Source organism: Melitaea cinxia, chromosome Z (genome assembly GCF_905220565.1).
Source record: "Melitaea cinxia chromosome Z, ilMelCinx1.1, whole genome shotgun sequence".
In the NCBI taxonomy this organism is placed as follows: domain Eukaryota; kingdom Metazoa; phylum Arthropoda; class Insecta; order Lepidoptera; family Nymphalidae; genus Melitaea; species Melitaea cinxia.
Genome location: NC_059424.1, coordinates 6,452,827 through 6,468,002, shown reverse-complemented (window position 1 = coordinate 6,468,002; position 15,176 = coordinate 6,452,827). Strand labels below are relative to the sequence as shown.

Below are 15,176 nucleotides of genomic sequence, written 5' to 3'. Positions count from 1 at the left end.
AATGACGACATTGATAATAATAATAATACAACGTTGATATACGAAAAAAATCGTCAAGTAAATACGCATTATTAGACATAACTAAAAGAGTACCTACTCGCCAGATCTCAATTAAATTTAAATGAAACTATTTAATAAACACCAACATTCGCATTGATAAAGAAACATCGAAATCGGTCCACCCAGTAAAGAGTTCTGAGGTAAAACACATAAAAAATACAATCGATATGAGAACCTCCTCCTTTTTTTAAGTCAGTTAAAAAGGTAGTATATGAATTACGTTGGTTTATTGCCTATGAATACGTCGCATAAAAGGCACATACATAGGTGCTCTTTGAATTATGAACTTACTCCATTTAATTTCCGTTTTATGAAGTTTAATAAAATACATTAAATTTTCGATTCCGACCCACGAGCGTCTCTACTTGCGTCTGTCATATTGTTTATGGGTTCATTCCCTGGGCACTTACGACCTTAATTAAATAATGTATTCGCCTAGCAAAAGTAAATGTTTGGTTTTATGTTTTATTTTTGATATTATTGCGTTATCGTTTATTTGTATATTTATGTTTTATATATAACTAGTTGTGCCCGCGACTTCTTTTGCGTGGAATTTAACAAAATAATTATTGCTCAGCTCGCAGAGTTATAAAAGAAATAAATTTTTAAAAAATAGCCTAAATTACTCCTTATTACATCAGCTAAATGACAGTGAAAGTCCCGTTAAAATCGTCAGCCGTTTCAGAGATTAACCAAAATAAATAGACAGACAGACAAAAATTTATAAAAATGTATATTGGTATATGTACTGTGTATACATAGATATATATAACTTTCGTTAAAAGCGGTTATTTTAATATTACAAACAGACACTCTATTTTTTTATTTGTATATAAAATAACCATAACATATATAGTAAACAAACATAAATAGTATTGATTTTACTTATTTCTGTACAATAAATTTGAAATCTAAATTAAAAATCATAAAAATTTAATATTAAGTTCGTTAAATAAATTTCATAGTATAATCGGTCCCCGTCGGTCGGTTACTGTGTGGTTACGGTATTAAGAATATAGCCACCCCCTCTCTTCCCGTGGGTTTCGTAAGAGGCGACTAAGGGATAGCACAGTTCCACTACTACCTTGGAACCTATAAAGCCGACCGATGGCGGGATAACCATCCAACTGCTGGCTTTGAAATAGACAGGCCGAAGACGGGCAGCAGCGTCTTCGGTGCGACAAAGTCAGTACTGCGGTCACCAACCCGCATGCCCAGCGTGGTGACTATGGGCAAAGCACATGAGTTCACGTTATTTTTGGTGTAAACTTGTGGAGGCCTATGTCCAGCAGTGGACTGTATAGGCTGTAATGATGATAATGATGAATCGGTCCCCTAATCCTAGAGGCCTACATATAAAAATTAGGGACTAAGAGCCTCACTTGTTTATTTTGTACTAAGTAATTACGTTGTTGTTATTTTTCTATCAATAGACATTCGATCATCGAATGTAAATAGTTTGCGCTGATTTTGTGAAACATTTCAAATATTTATGTAACCTATGAACTTCTTTCTCTGACACTCTCTAAAGAAATCAAGATATTCAAATTTCGTTCTAGTTCACAATTAGCAAGTTTGTATTGTAGGGAATTTAACTAAGAATGTTCACGATAAAATTGTACAGTACTTTATTATAGTCGAAAACAATGTCTCCCTTTACTTACTTTTTCTATTTCTCCCTATTATATTATTTTTTATCCTTCTTGATTATTAGACAGTGGCTCATCTGATAGCGCAAGTTATTTCGGTAGCAGCTATAATTTAATCTACTTATTTATTTGCAAATTCTGGTAAAAAGTTTAACTTCTGCGTAAGTTAAAACCAAGCTTGTTACTGTAAGCATAATTATTGTTTGTGTTAAGGAACGAATCGAGATTGTGCTCGCTGACTATGTGTATATGTGCTCGAATGCAAATAATATCGATACAGGAAAATCTTGAGTATCATCATCAGTACAGTATACGTGTCATCAGAATGGTGACATTTTTATTTTTAGTTCTTCATTCTTATGGCAACAAATAGTAGGTATTTAGTAGATTAGGTATATACATAGCACATATTTATAAATCATTCCAGTAAAACGGTTTCCAATGATTTTTAAACCAAGCAAAACTTAAACTGAATAATAGAGATTACGGAGAGTGAAATTATTCAATTTACCGATTAATATTAAAAACAATAACGATAGTTAACAATTATATCAATCAATAATAATTTTGGATTATTAACTAAATGTAAATTAACCTTATTTTACCCTCGCGTTAGTCTGTCAGACCGCAGAAATAGGCACATTTGCTAATTAAAAAAAAAGGTGAACGTTAGCACTATTTTTTGGTAGCTTTATGATTTGTGACTAATTTCACATTATTAAATCGCAAACGCTCATACGTGCAACATATAAATGTATTCACAACAAACTATAGGTCTGTCAGACCGATGTACACCCGTACGTGTTACAGAATTAAGTAAGATTTTATTTTATTTTATAATAAACTATCTAGAAGCGAAGTGTTACTACAACTGTAGTGAAATCGTAACAATATCATTCTCTACATATAGGTCTAGCAACTCAGACAAAGTCGCGTTACATTATATATCGGGTATATGGTTTTATGTGACAATTAATTCTTTATTATGTTACATTTTCGTAAATCATTGATAGATTTACTCATTAGAGCTTTAAGATAAATGAAAAACCTATTAGATTGCCATACCCTATACATTGCCTTCTCAGACTGATAAGACAAATAATTGATGAAAACTGAAAATAAGATGGCCCTGAGACAAATGTGATAGCAATAAATAACAAAACAGGTCATGTTATCCCTGGCTCTAAAAAAAGTCGTAAAACTCGGTATATATATGCAAGTATGTCTATTTAAGTGTATGTATAGTTATATATTCCGTTTTTTTTCTTGGAAGAGTCTTATTTGGTAAACAAACCACTGTCTATCGTAATTCACGTTTTTTCCGCATTTATCACGCACTTTCACAACACATTAGCTTACGGATATTTGTAAAACTCCATTTACTATTTATTTCACTAAAAATAAATATCAATTTATCATTTTAAACACATAAAAAGTACTAAAATACGAATTCCGCGAGTACAGATAACTAATATTTTTGAACTCTTTGAATATGACATTTTAATATCTTTTTTTAAAAGGCTAAAAGGGATGTGGTCATTATATTTTTAAAGGTGAATGAGTATAAGTGAATGAACAGCATGAGCGATAAAATAGGCCATGTTCTTTAACTATATTTTAAAATTTCACGAATTATAACTTGTTAAATAATATTACAGTAAAGCGATTTGTTATTTATTTGTATTTTGTTATTAATTGTTTTTTTTTTTCTTTTTTTTTTATGTTGAGCGCACAAAAAAAATGCTTACAAAATATTGCAAATGTCAATCATTTATGGTAAAGTGTTCATTGTAAAGGTTTTATTTTATATTATGAATATTTCTGAATATCAATTTCACCCTGAACAACACAAAATTTTATAAGAATTGGTTCATACCTAGTTTCGGAGTTACATACCGATAGCAGCGCCATCTATTGGGTCTAATTGATACAAAAACTACCCTATCTTCCAAGTTGGACCAAATTACAGATGCTTACAAAATTTAATATAAATTGGTTCAATAGTTTCGGGGTTACATATTGATAGTAGCGCCACGTGCCGGGTCCAGTTAAGATAAAAATTACCCCATCTCCCAAGTTGGACCACATTACAGATGCTTACATAGTTTTATAAAAGATATTTCAGTAGTTTCGGAGTTTATCTTTAACATATATCGTGACACGATTTTTTTTTATATATAAATAGTAATCATTATAATTTTAAATAGTTTTATAGTTAGATAAAATAATTTCAATGTAACAGTTAAACTTGGTTAATGAAAGATGAAATATATCACAGTCTAGAAACAACTTGTCCTGACTTATTGTGTGATAAGTACAACAAGTTGTCTTAAGTGTGAGCTTCAGATTATCTCTGTGCACTGCCAGATATATAGGCCTCCCCAAGAACGCGTCAAATATCCCGGCTTTCCGTAATCCTCATCCAGCCACCACGAGATGTACTTGTCACATCTTCTATTAATCTATATATATTTATAGAAAAACGTTAGGCCATTGACTCATCATCTCATTTTTGTTATAATTGTGTTTGCTCGCAAATTAAAAAAAAAAAACGACGTCAATTACATCGACAAGTAATACAACGTAGGTAATTAGACAAAAAATAGTCAAGTAAATACGCGCTATCAAAGATAATTATATAAAGTGGTCATCAGATCTCGATCAAATTTAAAAGGAACCACAAGAATATTTAAGATATTAAGATATGTACTATGTAAACTTTTACTATTCAATTGTTTGTTATCTTGAATAAAAAAATAAAATACTCGTAAAAGAAAAACACCCGCTTTCGTCTAAATCAAGAATCATCAAAGTTATTTAATAAATATCAAACTGCTACCCTGGTGGATAATACAGCTTACTACGTTATAGTAGATTGGCCACGTAACGTCCTTTAACTGAATTCAGATAGATGGCGCTGCGACAAGAAATGCACCGCCTCATTAATACGCGTCATCAAAAATTACTCAAAAAGTATTAATTATCGATCAAATTTAAATGAGACAACGTTACAATATTTAGCTGTCGCTTAAAGTAAGAATTATCAAAATCGGTAAACCCAGTGAAAAGTTATGCGGTTTAATACAACGTAGATCGACGAAAAAATTGTCAAGTATTATTAGATATAACTCCAAAAGTACTTGTCCGATCTTAATTAAATTTAAATGGGACCATATGACACCCAACACCTTTCAATGAAATAAATTCATCGAAATCGGTCCAACAATTCAATAGTTCTGAGGACATACATTTAAAAAATATACGAATTAAGAACCTCCTTCTTTTTTAGAAGTCGGTAAAAAAACTGCAAGACGTTAAAACATGAAATTTGTTCGAGAGATTCTGAAAGTACAAATGAGAAATTAGTCATTTTTGAAGCTGAAAACATCAATTTTTTATTCCAGTTTTTGTAAAAATGAAATATGGAATGAAATTGTATGGAAATCTGTTATTACTAGATATTTAAACTTTTAACTTTTTTCGTAGACGTGAAGCTTTAAACTTTTCTTTGAATTTGAGGGAAAATCACTTGCATTAAAATCATTGACGTTTCGTATAATTTTTGCATAAACCTAAAACTGTGGCCTGTTTTTGAACATACAAATATTATCTTACCCTTTATTTTCTGACCCGTTTAGGTATTGGTTAATAACATAAATAAAAAATCAAATATATATATATATATATTAAGTCCAGTACTTATTCGCGGACAGTGGAAAAACAATCTCGAGAGCAGATAAGACGAATCAACACGATTCTTTAAAGGAAGCTGCATATCTAATGTGAATTTTCGTATACATTTCTATGAAACGATATTTTCAAAACTTCACGTTCTGTTCGTTCCTTTTGGACGAAAACACGTTACATAGGAATTGGTCTAAATATTTTATAGTCACCTAACAAAACGATTATGAAAACGTTCTATTCTAGAGATTTGATTCTTATATTGACGACTCCACAGTCTTCTGTGTGGATTATGCATCCTCTAAAGTAGATTAGATATATCAACCAATCGGATAACCAAAAACCAGCTTAAAATCGATGTAGACACCAAGATCCTTGATAATGCTAATTCTAGAAATGACTTCCCCACATAATTCGTACGCAAAATCAATACGAATCTTTTCTTAGTCTTTAAAATCATTTAGGACGAAATTTGTAATTATGTGAAGCTACTTAAAGAATCATTGATCATTTAAGTCATTGTTTTTCAAAGTGGGCGATTACGCCCCCTTGTGGACGCTGCAGTACTAAAGGTAAGAGACCTAGAAAAAAAATGGTGCCGTTGTGTAGAGGCTTGGGGGGCGATTTGTCATTTAATCTATAAGGACTCTTGACTACAACTTGTGGACTGATGTCAATTAATATTCATTAAAATATTGCTCAAAGGGGGCACTATATAATAATTTATTCTCTTAGTGGTAGTAGACAAAATAAGTTTGGGAGTCCCTGATTTAAGTGATTGGTAGTTTGAGCAAGTGAAGCATATATCGTTATCATATATTTTTACTTTGCACAAACATTAAAATTTTCATCTACGGCTGGGATTTTAAAATATTAAACATCAACAAACATTCAGTTCCTTTTACTTGTAGACTTTGCTGATCTAGTCTACAAGTATCACACACAAATACAAGCCATAACAAATACATGCCACATATAATTAGTACTTAATCTTCTACGAGCATAGAAAAGTAATATTTTTAATTTATTATTACATAAATAAAAAATATACATTGGCATATAAACTAAGCTTTCTATTATTAAAAGAAAGAAGTCACATTGAGTAGTTCACATTGATGGGCTTGAATTTAAACTGTCGCTTATGCAACACATACTATTCATTTTTAACTTTTTGAAATAGAGCACATTATTTGACAATACTATTACAGGAAAAAATAATTTAATTGTCACGCATTTAAAATAAATTTGATAACTTTTAAAAATGACATAGTTTTGGGTAAGCGACAGTTTTCAACGATTTCCCCACATTTTAATAAATAAGATTGTAACAACATCACTTTGAAAATAGCAAATTAACATCAGAGTTAGTTCAATCATCAAATGTCACAGATTAATTATTTACTGAAGATTTTGTTTAAAAAATATTTGTCAAATATTAATAGAAATTTTTTTTTAAATCAAAAACATGATTATTAGATGATATTGTCATGATGAATTATATAACTACCAAGAGTTTATAGTTAAATCTTGTGTCTTTATCGTATTAATACTTATAATATGGCAAACAATAATTACTACTCTGTCTTAGCTTTTCATAGATATCAAAGAAATGCTTTGTCTAATAGCTTTATTTCTAATTATAAGTGTTCTTTACAAATGTATCTGCTGATCTGCAAATAATGAAATGTAAACTAAATATAATTCAATGTCATTAACTTTACAAATAACAAAACTATAGAATTTTTACATTTGATATCACGAAACTTTGAATGTTCTAACATATTCTTTTTATAAAGTACAGTTGACAAGAAGTTTTAAAATATTTAATAGCGCGTGTATTGTTGATATTAGCATTTAGAGATTAACTGTATCTAGATATCCTAAAATAGCGTTTATACCGTATTTCCATGCTGTTGTTTTACTCTTGTATGATGTTGACATTTGATGAGTTGGAAAAATAATATGAATTAAAGTAAAGTAGGAACATAGAGCAGCACATATAAATCTCTGACATCCTCTCAATTATTCTTTAGGAGATTCTTGTTAAAAAAAACATTGGTAACTACTTGCACGTTGGTGTTTGGGTTTGTAGGTGTCACCTGAAATTGTCAACAATAAATTCATTATAATATAGAAACTTTTTTTATAAAAAAAATATTTAGCTATCAAAGTATGTAATAGCTTATTACTTACATATTATGTATAAAAAATGTCACCATTTTATACGCCTTTCCTGGAACTGATTGAAATATGTATTTAATAGACAAATATACATTTTTAATATTAATAAACTTGTATTGTGAGATTTTTAAAAAAAATACTAGCTGACCCCGCAAACGTTTCTTTGCCATATATGTTATTAACCCACTTAATCCCCCCCCCCCTCCTTATAACTTAGGGGTATGAAAAATAGATGTTGGCCGATTCTCAGACCTACCCGATATGCCCACAAAATTTTATTAAAATCGGTCGAACCGTACGGAGGAGTTCAATGTTTAACACCATGGCACGAGAATTTTATATATTAGATTATGTATCGAAAACGTTTACGTAACGTAACGATTAGATGACCTGTGTATAAGAAATACAAAATATTATTAGTATAGACTACATAATTATGTGCTGATAAGTATGTGCTTACATGATTATATGGTGAGAAATATCATAAACACCTCATTGCAAATGCGAGTTATGAAGACTGCTAGTTATATCGATAGATTTTAATATCTAATAAACAAATTACATCGTCATTCGAAGAGATAGCTTAATTTCTACTTATATTATAAAAAAAAAGAAATACAAATACAACAAGCTGAAATATTAACAGCATTAATATTTACCTATCGATTTTATTACTCGTGAAATCTCGCCATTTTTATTTATTTTTTCTTTACGTAAATTGTGTCACCTGTAATGAAAACAATTGAAACATATAACATATATATGTTACAAAGTATTTTATTTTAAGTAATTAAAAACCTTTATTCGGAAATTATCAAATAAGTGTACAATTTATTTTTAAAACGTGCGTTCAAATATGGATAGACGATTATTGACAGTAAACATATACATACTTTTTCCAATGCGGCCATGAAAAACCATTTTTCCCAATGTTCATATAAACCATTCACTAACGCTCATAAATATTTTATAGCAGTAATTTATTATAACCTAACACCACTGCCAGGCTTATATTTATGGTTGAACTTCAAGAACACGTCGTATCGATTGGCGCAAGTCCTCTGGACCTCAAAGAGCAGCGCCACGGTTTTTTTATCTAATCTGTAACACCACCTAGCGGGTTGATCGAGGACCACTACAATGCAGTTTCCACTGATGCACTGATATGAACCTTTTCAGTACTTAAAAGTGTTCTCTTAAATTCCGCAGCGTGGCGCTGTAATGCTAGTGTAGTTGTGTAGAATATACGAGTATATGTGTGTAGATTGAACACAAATATATTTGTATTTGTTATTTGCACGTTCCTATTTACATTGAGGTTTTTGATGAAAATTTTTTAACTGAGGTAAGTAAGGTACAGTAGCAAATTTCCCGCTCAAATATGAAAGAGCTCGACTGGGGTAATTCCTCGACCTAACAGAAGCACAGCTAAATAGTACCCTTTTCAAGTAGTGTTGTGTGCTTGTTGGTGAGTAAGGTGACCAGAGCATGCAGTGTTGAAAAAAATACGCCTCAACGTTTTGAAAATAAAAATGTGAATAAAAAAAGCATGGGCACTTAAGAGACCATGGATGTAAAAAAATAAATAAGTGACTAGAGCTCCTGGGGGAATTGGGAATAAGGTCGCCAACGCGCTTGTAATGTTTCTGATGTAACAGGCATCTATAGGCTACGGTAATCGCTCACAATCAGATGAGCCGTACGCTTACGTACGCGTTTGCCGACCTAGTTATATAAAAAAAGGTTAAATTTTAAGCAACATTTTTGTTGTTATATGTATGTATGTATGTTTAATTTTTTGAATATTCATTATAAATTTATTGTAACTTGTACACCTATGCTGACGCTAGACCATTTCCTTTGCTCTAAGGTTGCCTGGAAGAGATATCTTTTTAGCGATGAGGCCGCCCTTTGCACCTAATGATATATTATTAAAATATTTCTTTCTTTCTATGTATTATTTCTGTTTTTGGTGTACAATTAAGTGTATTATTATAATTATTATTTTCTAATCTTATATACTGTACGTACATACATTATTAAGCTATAAATAAATATTTTTTGAACATTAAATTTGTGATTCAAAACTAATTACTTAAATACGAGTTTTACCTGTATATTTATATGTATAAAATAAAATGAAGAATCGTTATTACATGTCGTAGAACTTTATTTTAAACGATCGGTTCGATTACGGCTATAAGCAGTGGCGTATTTTAAGATTCGGCGATTAATTAATTGAGGGAAAAAGGTAAGAGCAGCGTGTGTATTAAATTAAATAATAAAATCCATAAAATAATGAAATATATGTCGCCTTTTTTAGGGCCACAATTCCCTTATTCCATAAAATAATCAAGTCAAAGGAAATAAATATTCAGAAGACATTCGGAATACTTCTTTAGAATTTATTATGATTTGAAACTCGATGAAACGAAAATGCGTCACGACAAAGAAATAAACACATAAATGTATAAGAAAAAATACATTAAAAATAAAATACTCTACTTTTGTTATATAATCACAAAATTAGTTTAAAAACTGATGAATGTGGTTTGAAATTTTGTTAGATGTCTTTCCGCTCTGTTTTGCAAATTTCATTACAATTGAAATATCTCATAGGTCCTAACAATACATTATAAGATATTATACATAGGTATATTCAAATACCTTTACATTATTATAACAGATGCCTGTTATTTAAATGTTGTTTATCGGCATGATGTTATCATGATAACACGAATTCATCATTAAAAACTTAATATAAATTCACACGTCAAATTAATGTTATTTTTTTTTGTGAATTATGTCAAAGAAATCCTTACTAATATTATAAATGTGAATGTAATTTAGTTTTTTACGCTTTCACGTGAAAACTACTGTACTCTACTCAAGTAACACAGGATACTTTTTATAAAAAAAATATTTTTAATATAGTTACTAATATTTGTTCTAAGAAGCGATTTCCAAGAAAACTCAAAACTTTTGACATGTGTTCAAAGTCCTTCAAACAGAAACTATTACCTCGAAACGCTGATATAATCTTAACGTTGAATTTATTTATTTTTTACCAGCTTCTTTATAGGCGCGGTTCCTTATCCAAACAATCGAATATATTAAACGAATTACATATCCCCCTTGAACATTCTACGTTTGTGAAAGTATTTATAAAATACCTGGAATGAAGTTATACAACAGTGCCATATTTAATAAATATAGTTTAAATTAAACAAAATCAACCAAGTGTTTGTGCTGCAATAAATATAATGAAAATGTGCAGCAGTACAGAAAAGAGATAAAATGTTTTCTTCGAAAAAAGATCATATGTGACAGTCGATGTGAAAGTTACTTTAAAAATGTTAAGTCGGTGGAAGAGTAAAGATAAGTCGGATAAGTCCGGCAAGTCTTCGAGTACAAGTGGAAAGAAAAAAAGAAAAGGTCGAGATAATGGTAAGTATTCGTGTAATACGCTTTACGACATATCGGTAGCATTTAAAAATAATTATTTGCTCATCAATTTTAAAATATTTTTATACTCAAACTTTTATGTAGTTACATTCATACTCTTATAAATATTATTCACAGTATATATAACGTTAACACCTTTTGAAAAAAAAAAATAATAATGTACTGTTTTATTATTAATTAATGTTTAAATTTTTTATTTTGTATTTAAAAACCAAAATCTTTTAGCTTGTGTTCTTTATGATTCTTGTAATTTTCTTTTGATTCCGAAAAAAATGAATAACCTGTTAAGATTAAATAAATAGTTAATAAACGTATATTAGACGTAGACGCCGCGTTGGTGCAACGGTTACGGCCATGGATTGTACCTGTTGCGCTGGCGGTTGTGGGTTCGATCCCCGCACATGACAAACATTTGTATTGGCCATACAGGTGTTTGCCGTGGTCTGGGTGTTTGTGCAGTCCTTGTGGGTCTCCCCACCGTGCCTCGGAGAGCACGTTAAGCCGTCGGTCCCGGTTGTTATCATGTACACCTGATAGCGATCGTTACTCATAGTAGGGAATATATCCGCCAACCCGCATTGGAGCAGCGTGGTGGATTAAGCTCTGATCCTTATCCTAGATGGGGAAAGAGGCCTATGCCCAGTAGTGGGATATTACAGGCTGAAGCACAAAAAAACGTATATTATTTAATTTTAACAATATACTCGTAGTAATAAACCACAAAAGATTGTTGAAACAATTCGGTTGTTCATATCATACATACTTAAGTCAATCGAACCTAGAATCGGTATGTTAATAATTTGTAAAATCCGTTTGTCATTACTGCTGTTTGAGCACGTGGAATGTTATGTTGTTCAATTTTGGTATTTCACTGTAATAATGAGAGATGATTTGATGCGTTGTGTAATGTTGTTATGTAAGATTGACGAGATTGTCGAATTTTATCGTTGTTAAAACCTTTCCTTTTTGTACTATACATTGATATGTATAGTTATTGGTGTATGTAATTGTAATTGTTGTATGTAATGTGTTGTGTGTAACTGAGGTAGGGCACAGCAGGAATTTCCTGCTCAAATCTGGAGCAGTCCGACTGGGGTAGTACCTCGACCTTACAGAAGATCACAGCTAAATAATACTGTTTTCAAGCAGTATTGTGTTCCTGTTGGTCGGTAAGGTGATCAGAGCTCCTGGGGGGATTGGGTATTGGGTCGGCAACGCGCTTGCGATGCCTCTGGTGTTGCTGGCGTCTATAAGCTACGGTAATCTCTTACCATCAGTTGAGCAGTACGCTTGTTTGCCGACCTAGTGATATAAAAAAAATGTAGCTTCTATTGAAGAAAGTTAGCATGATCTACTTAGCTGTTACTATGTATTGGTGGTTGATTGGTGATAAAATTAGCGTTTATTTTTATTATGTTACTTCTTGTGAATCACCTCTTCCTTATTTGATATCATATGATACCAGTGCTGTGAAGCCATCTTTATATAATTAAATTATACTTAAAAAGACATCGTTAATGTATATAACATTATGTAATGCATATTATTTATGTGCATACAGATACATGTAAAATATTGCTGTAAGTATCGTAACATTATGGCAAAGTAAATTGAATGAATAGCGAACATTTATAATAATTTTGTTTATACGACTAGGTTGGCATACAAGCGTACGTCTCACATGATGGTAAGCGGTTAGCGTAGCCTACAGACGCCTGGAACACTAGAATTATCGCAAGTGCTACCTTTTTCACTATAGGGACAAAACACTGTCCGCGCATTGTTATTTAGCTGTGATCTTCTGTAAGGTTGAGGTACTTCCAAAGACAAGCTGCTCTGAATTTTGCTCCGAATAAAAGACATGTTGTGACTGACTCATTAATTATTTAATTATTTCTTTTTTGCAGAGGAAGATTGGCAAGGAGACCCTAGGATTGACGGTGAGTATATATTTTATAAATATTTAATTAATTAAATTAAACCAAATATTTAAACAAATAACATTTTTATATTAATTAAAAATTTAAAGATCAAAGCCTTACAAACCTGTCAAGAACAAATTTCACACCTGGCAACAGAAAAGATTTTTAAATCTTGTTCATTAAAATGTTTCTGCTACAAAAGGCCAGAGAATGAACGTTTAATTTTCAACGGTTATAAAATAAAGAGGTTTCATTTTATAACTTCAGTTAAATTAAATCTACGTTACAGTAAAATACCTTATTAAAAAAAACCGTTTACGTTATACTTTGACCGATATAACTCACCAGGCTTGGCCATATCCACTTCACTACACGTTCCAGTGTTTTTGAGACACCAGTATTTCACCGTAAAAAATAAATAAGGATAATAATAATCTAGACAACCAAAAAAAAACATAAATATGTTTCAGCAGAAATATTACTGAACTTAGTATATAGTAATATATATATTAGAGATGTTAGCGTAGCGGTAATAGCACTGACTGTTGCGCTGGCGTCGCGGTTCGTGTTAGTCTTGGTCTGGGCGTTGTGTTTGTGTATTGTATTTGTTTCCAGACCCCTAACACAGGAGAAAATCCTACGGGGGATCCGTTGAGTGTGAAGCGTTTATTAATTCTTATTCTTGTTCTTATAATTAACTCATGATGATCTTTAGATATGTCATTTACATTTTCAAAAAAAACTAAATCCTAAACAGCCTATTTAGAAAATTATATAGCTTTTGTGACTGAGGTAGGGCACAACAAATAATACTGCTCACAAGCAGTGCTGTGTTCCAGCGGTCATTAATGTGACCGGAGCTCCTGTGGGGATTAGGGGTAGGGTCGGCAACGCGCTTGCGATGCTTCTGGTATTGCAGGCGTCTATAATGCTACGGTAATCGCTTACCATCAGGTGAGCCGTATGCTTGTATACCGACAAAATCTTCTATATAACAATTTCCAAAATCAGAAAAATTTATTTTGTTACAATGGACACAAGTGATGTTTACTCAAATTATATGTAAAAACAAAAGTAATGTCAAGCACGGACAGTGAAAAACTACAAGCCATGTATGTACAGGCAAATATAATTTTGTTGCTAGGTAGATAAAAACATAATTATTTTAGTATTGATTTGTTAACATTTCGTTTGGTAAACTAACGGCATAAAAGCTATTACATTTATGGATTGTACCAAATGTTGTTTCGTCCTTTTTGTTAGTTGCAAACAAGAAATGTCTGTTTTAATCTAGTTACTACTATTTACCTAATCTGTTTAAAAATGTATGTTCAATTTCGTCTTTAAAAGTACTGTTTTTATGTGGGGATAATCCTTCATGGATACCCTTTAGCACGGGGGCGCCAAAGGGTCATGTCAAACTCCTACTGACTACTAAAATCACCACGTGTGAGCAGTCGTCCGCCTGGGTGGGGCGAGATGGGGTCGCGCTAGCATTCGCCACCTCGCTCCGTCTTCAAAAGTACTTGATCCAGCTTTATGAAATAAAGACTCTATTATAGAATATTTAATGCTACATAAAGTAATATTTAAAAACTTTTTATTTATGTTTAATAGTCGTCATAAAAAACTGAAAATGTAAATTGGTCGTTTTTGAATTTAGTAACCAAAAAGTAACAAAGCTTAGTACCAAAAAATAAAAATCAATTGTACCTTATAAATTTTATCCGAAGTCCAGTCGTTAATTTCTGAAGGATGTACCAGTATCCTGATAATGCTTGAAGATGAGCACAGTTAGCGAAACACAGCAAAAACTGTTGGTGACTCTTTCTTACAGTTCAGTGAGTTCACTCCAACGTTTCGCGATCAGCGTTTAAGCGATCGCTATATACCTATATAGTGTCAACAATTTAGAGAAATTGCTTGCTTACTGCTGTTGAAGTAAAGAATCATCATTTACGAGCTGGAGGAAACACTCTGATTACGGATACAGTAAGGCGGCGCCTGGCTGAAGAAAATTTAAAGCCTTAATGGACTTGCAAATGGCCCAAAACTAGAAAGACACCACAGTAACTCGACTTTGAGTTATTTTGAGTCAACACGAAAATTGGACTCTAAATGGCTGGTCAAGAGTTATTTTTCAGACGAGTCTAGGTTCTGTATATACAGGCACGACGGAAGGAAAAGAGTGTACAGAAGATTGTGAGAGCACTAT

The 15,176-nt window shown here is 31.7% G+C and overlaps 1 protein-coding gene across 1 annotated transcript in view; it reads left to right on the top strand.

Annotated features, from left to right (window-relative positions):
- The window catches only part of LOC123668366 (coiled-coil domain-containing protein CG32809), a 169,589-nt gene that overhangs the window by 74,101 nt on the left and 80,312 nt on the right, over nucleotides 1-15,176 (top strand). Inside the window, exon 3 of the mRNA XM_045602099.1 lies at nucleotides 12,947-12,979. Coding sequence (XP_045458055.1) covers nucleotides 12,947-12,979 — 33 coding nt within the window. The remainder of the gene's footprint in view (nucleotides 1-12,946; nucleotides 12,980-15,176) is intronic.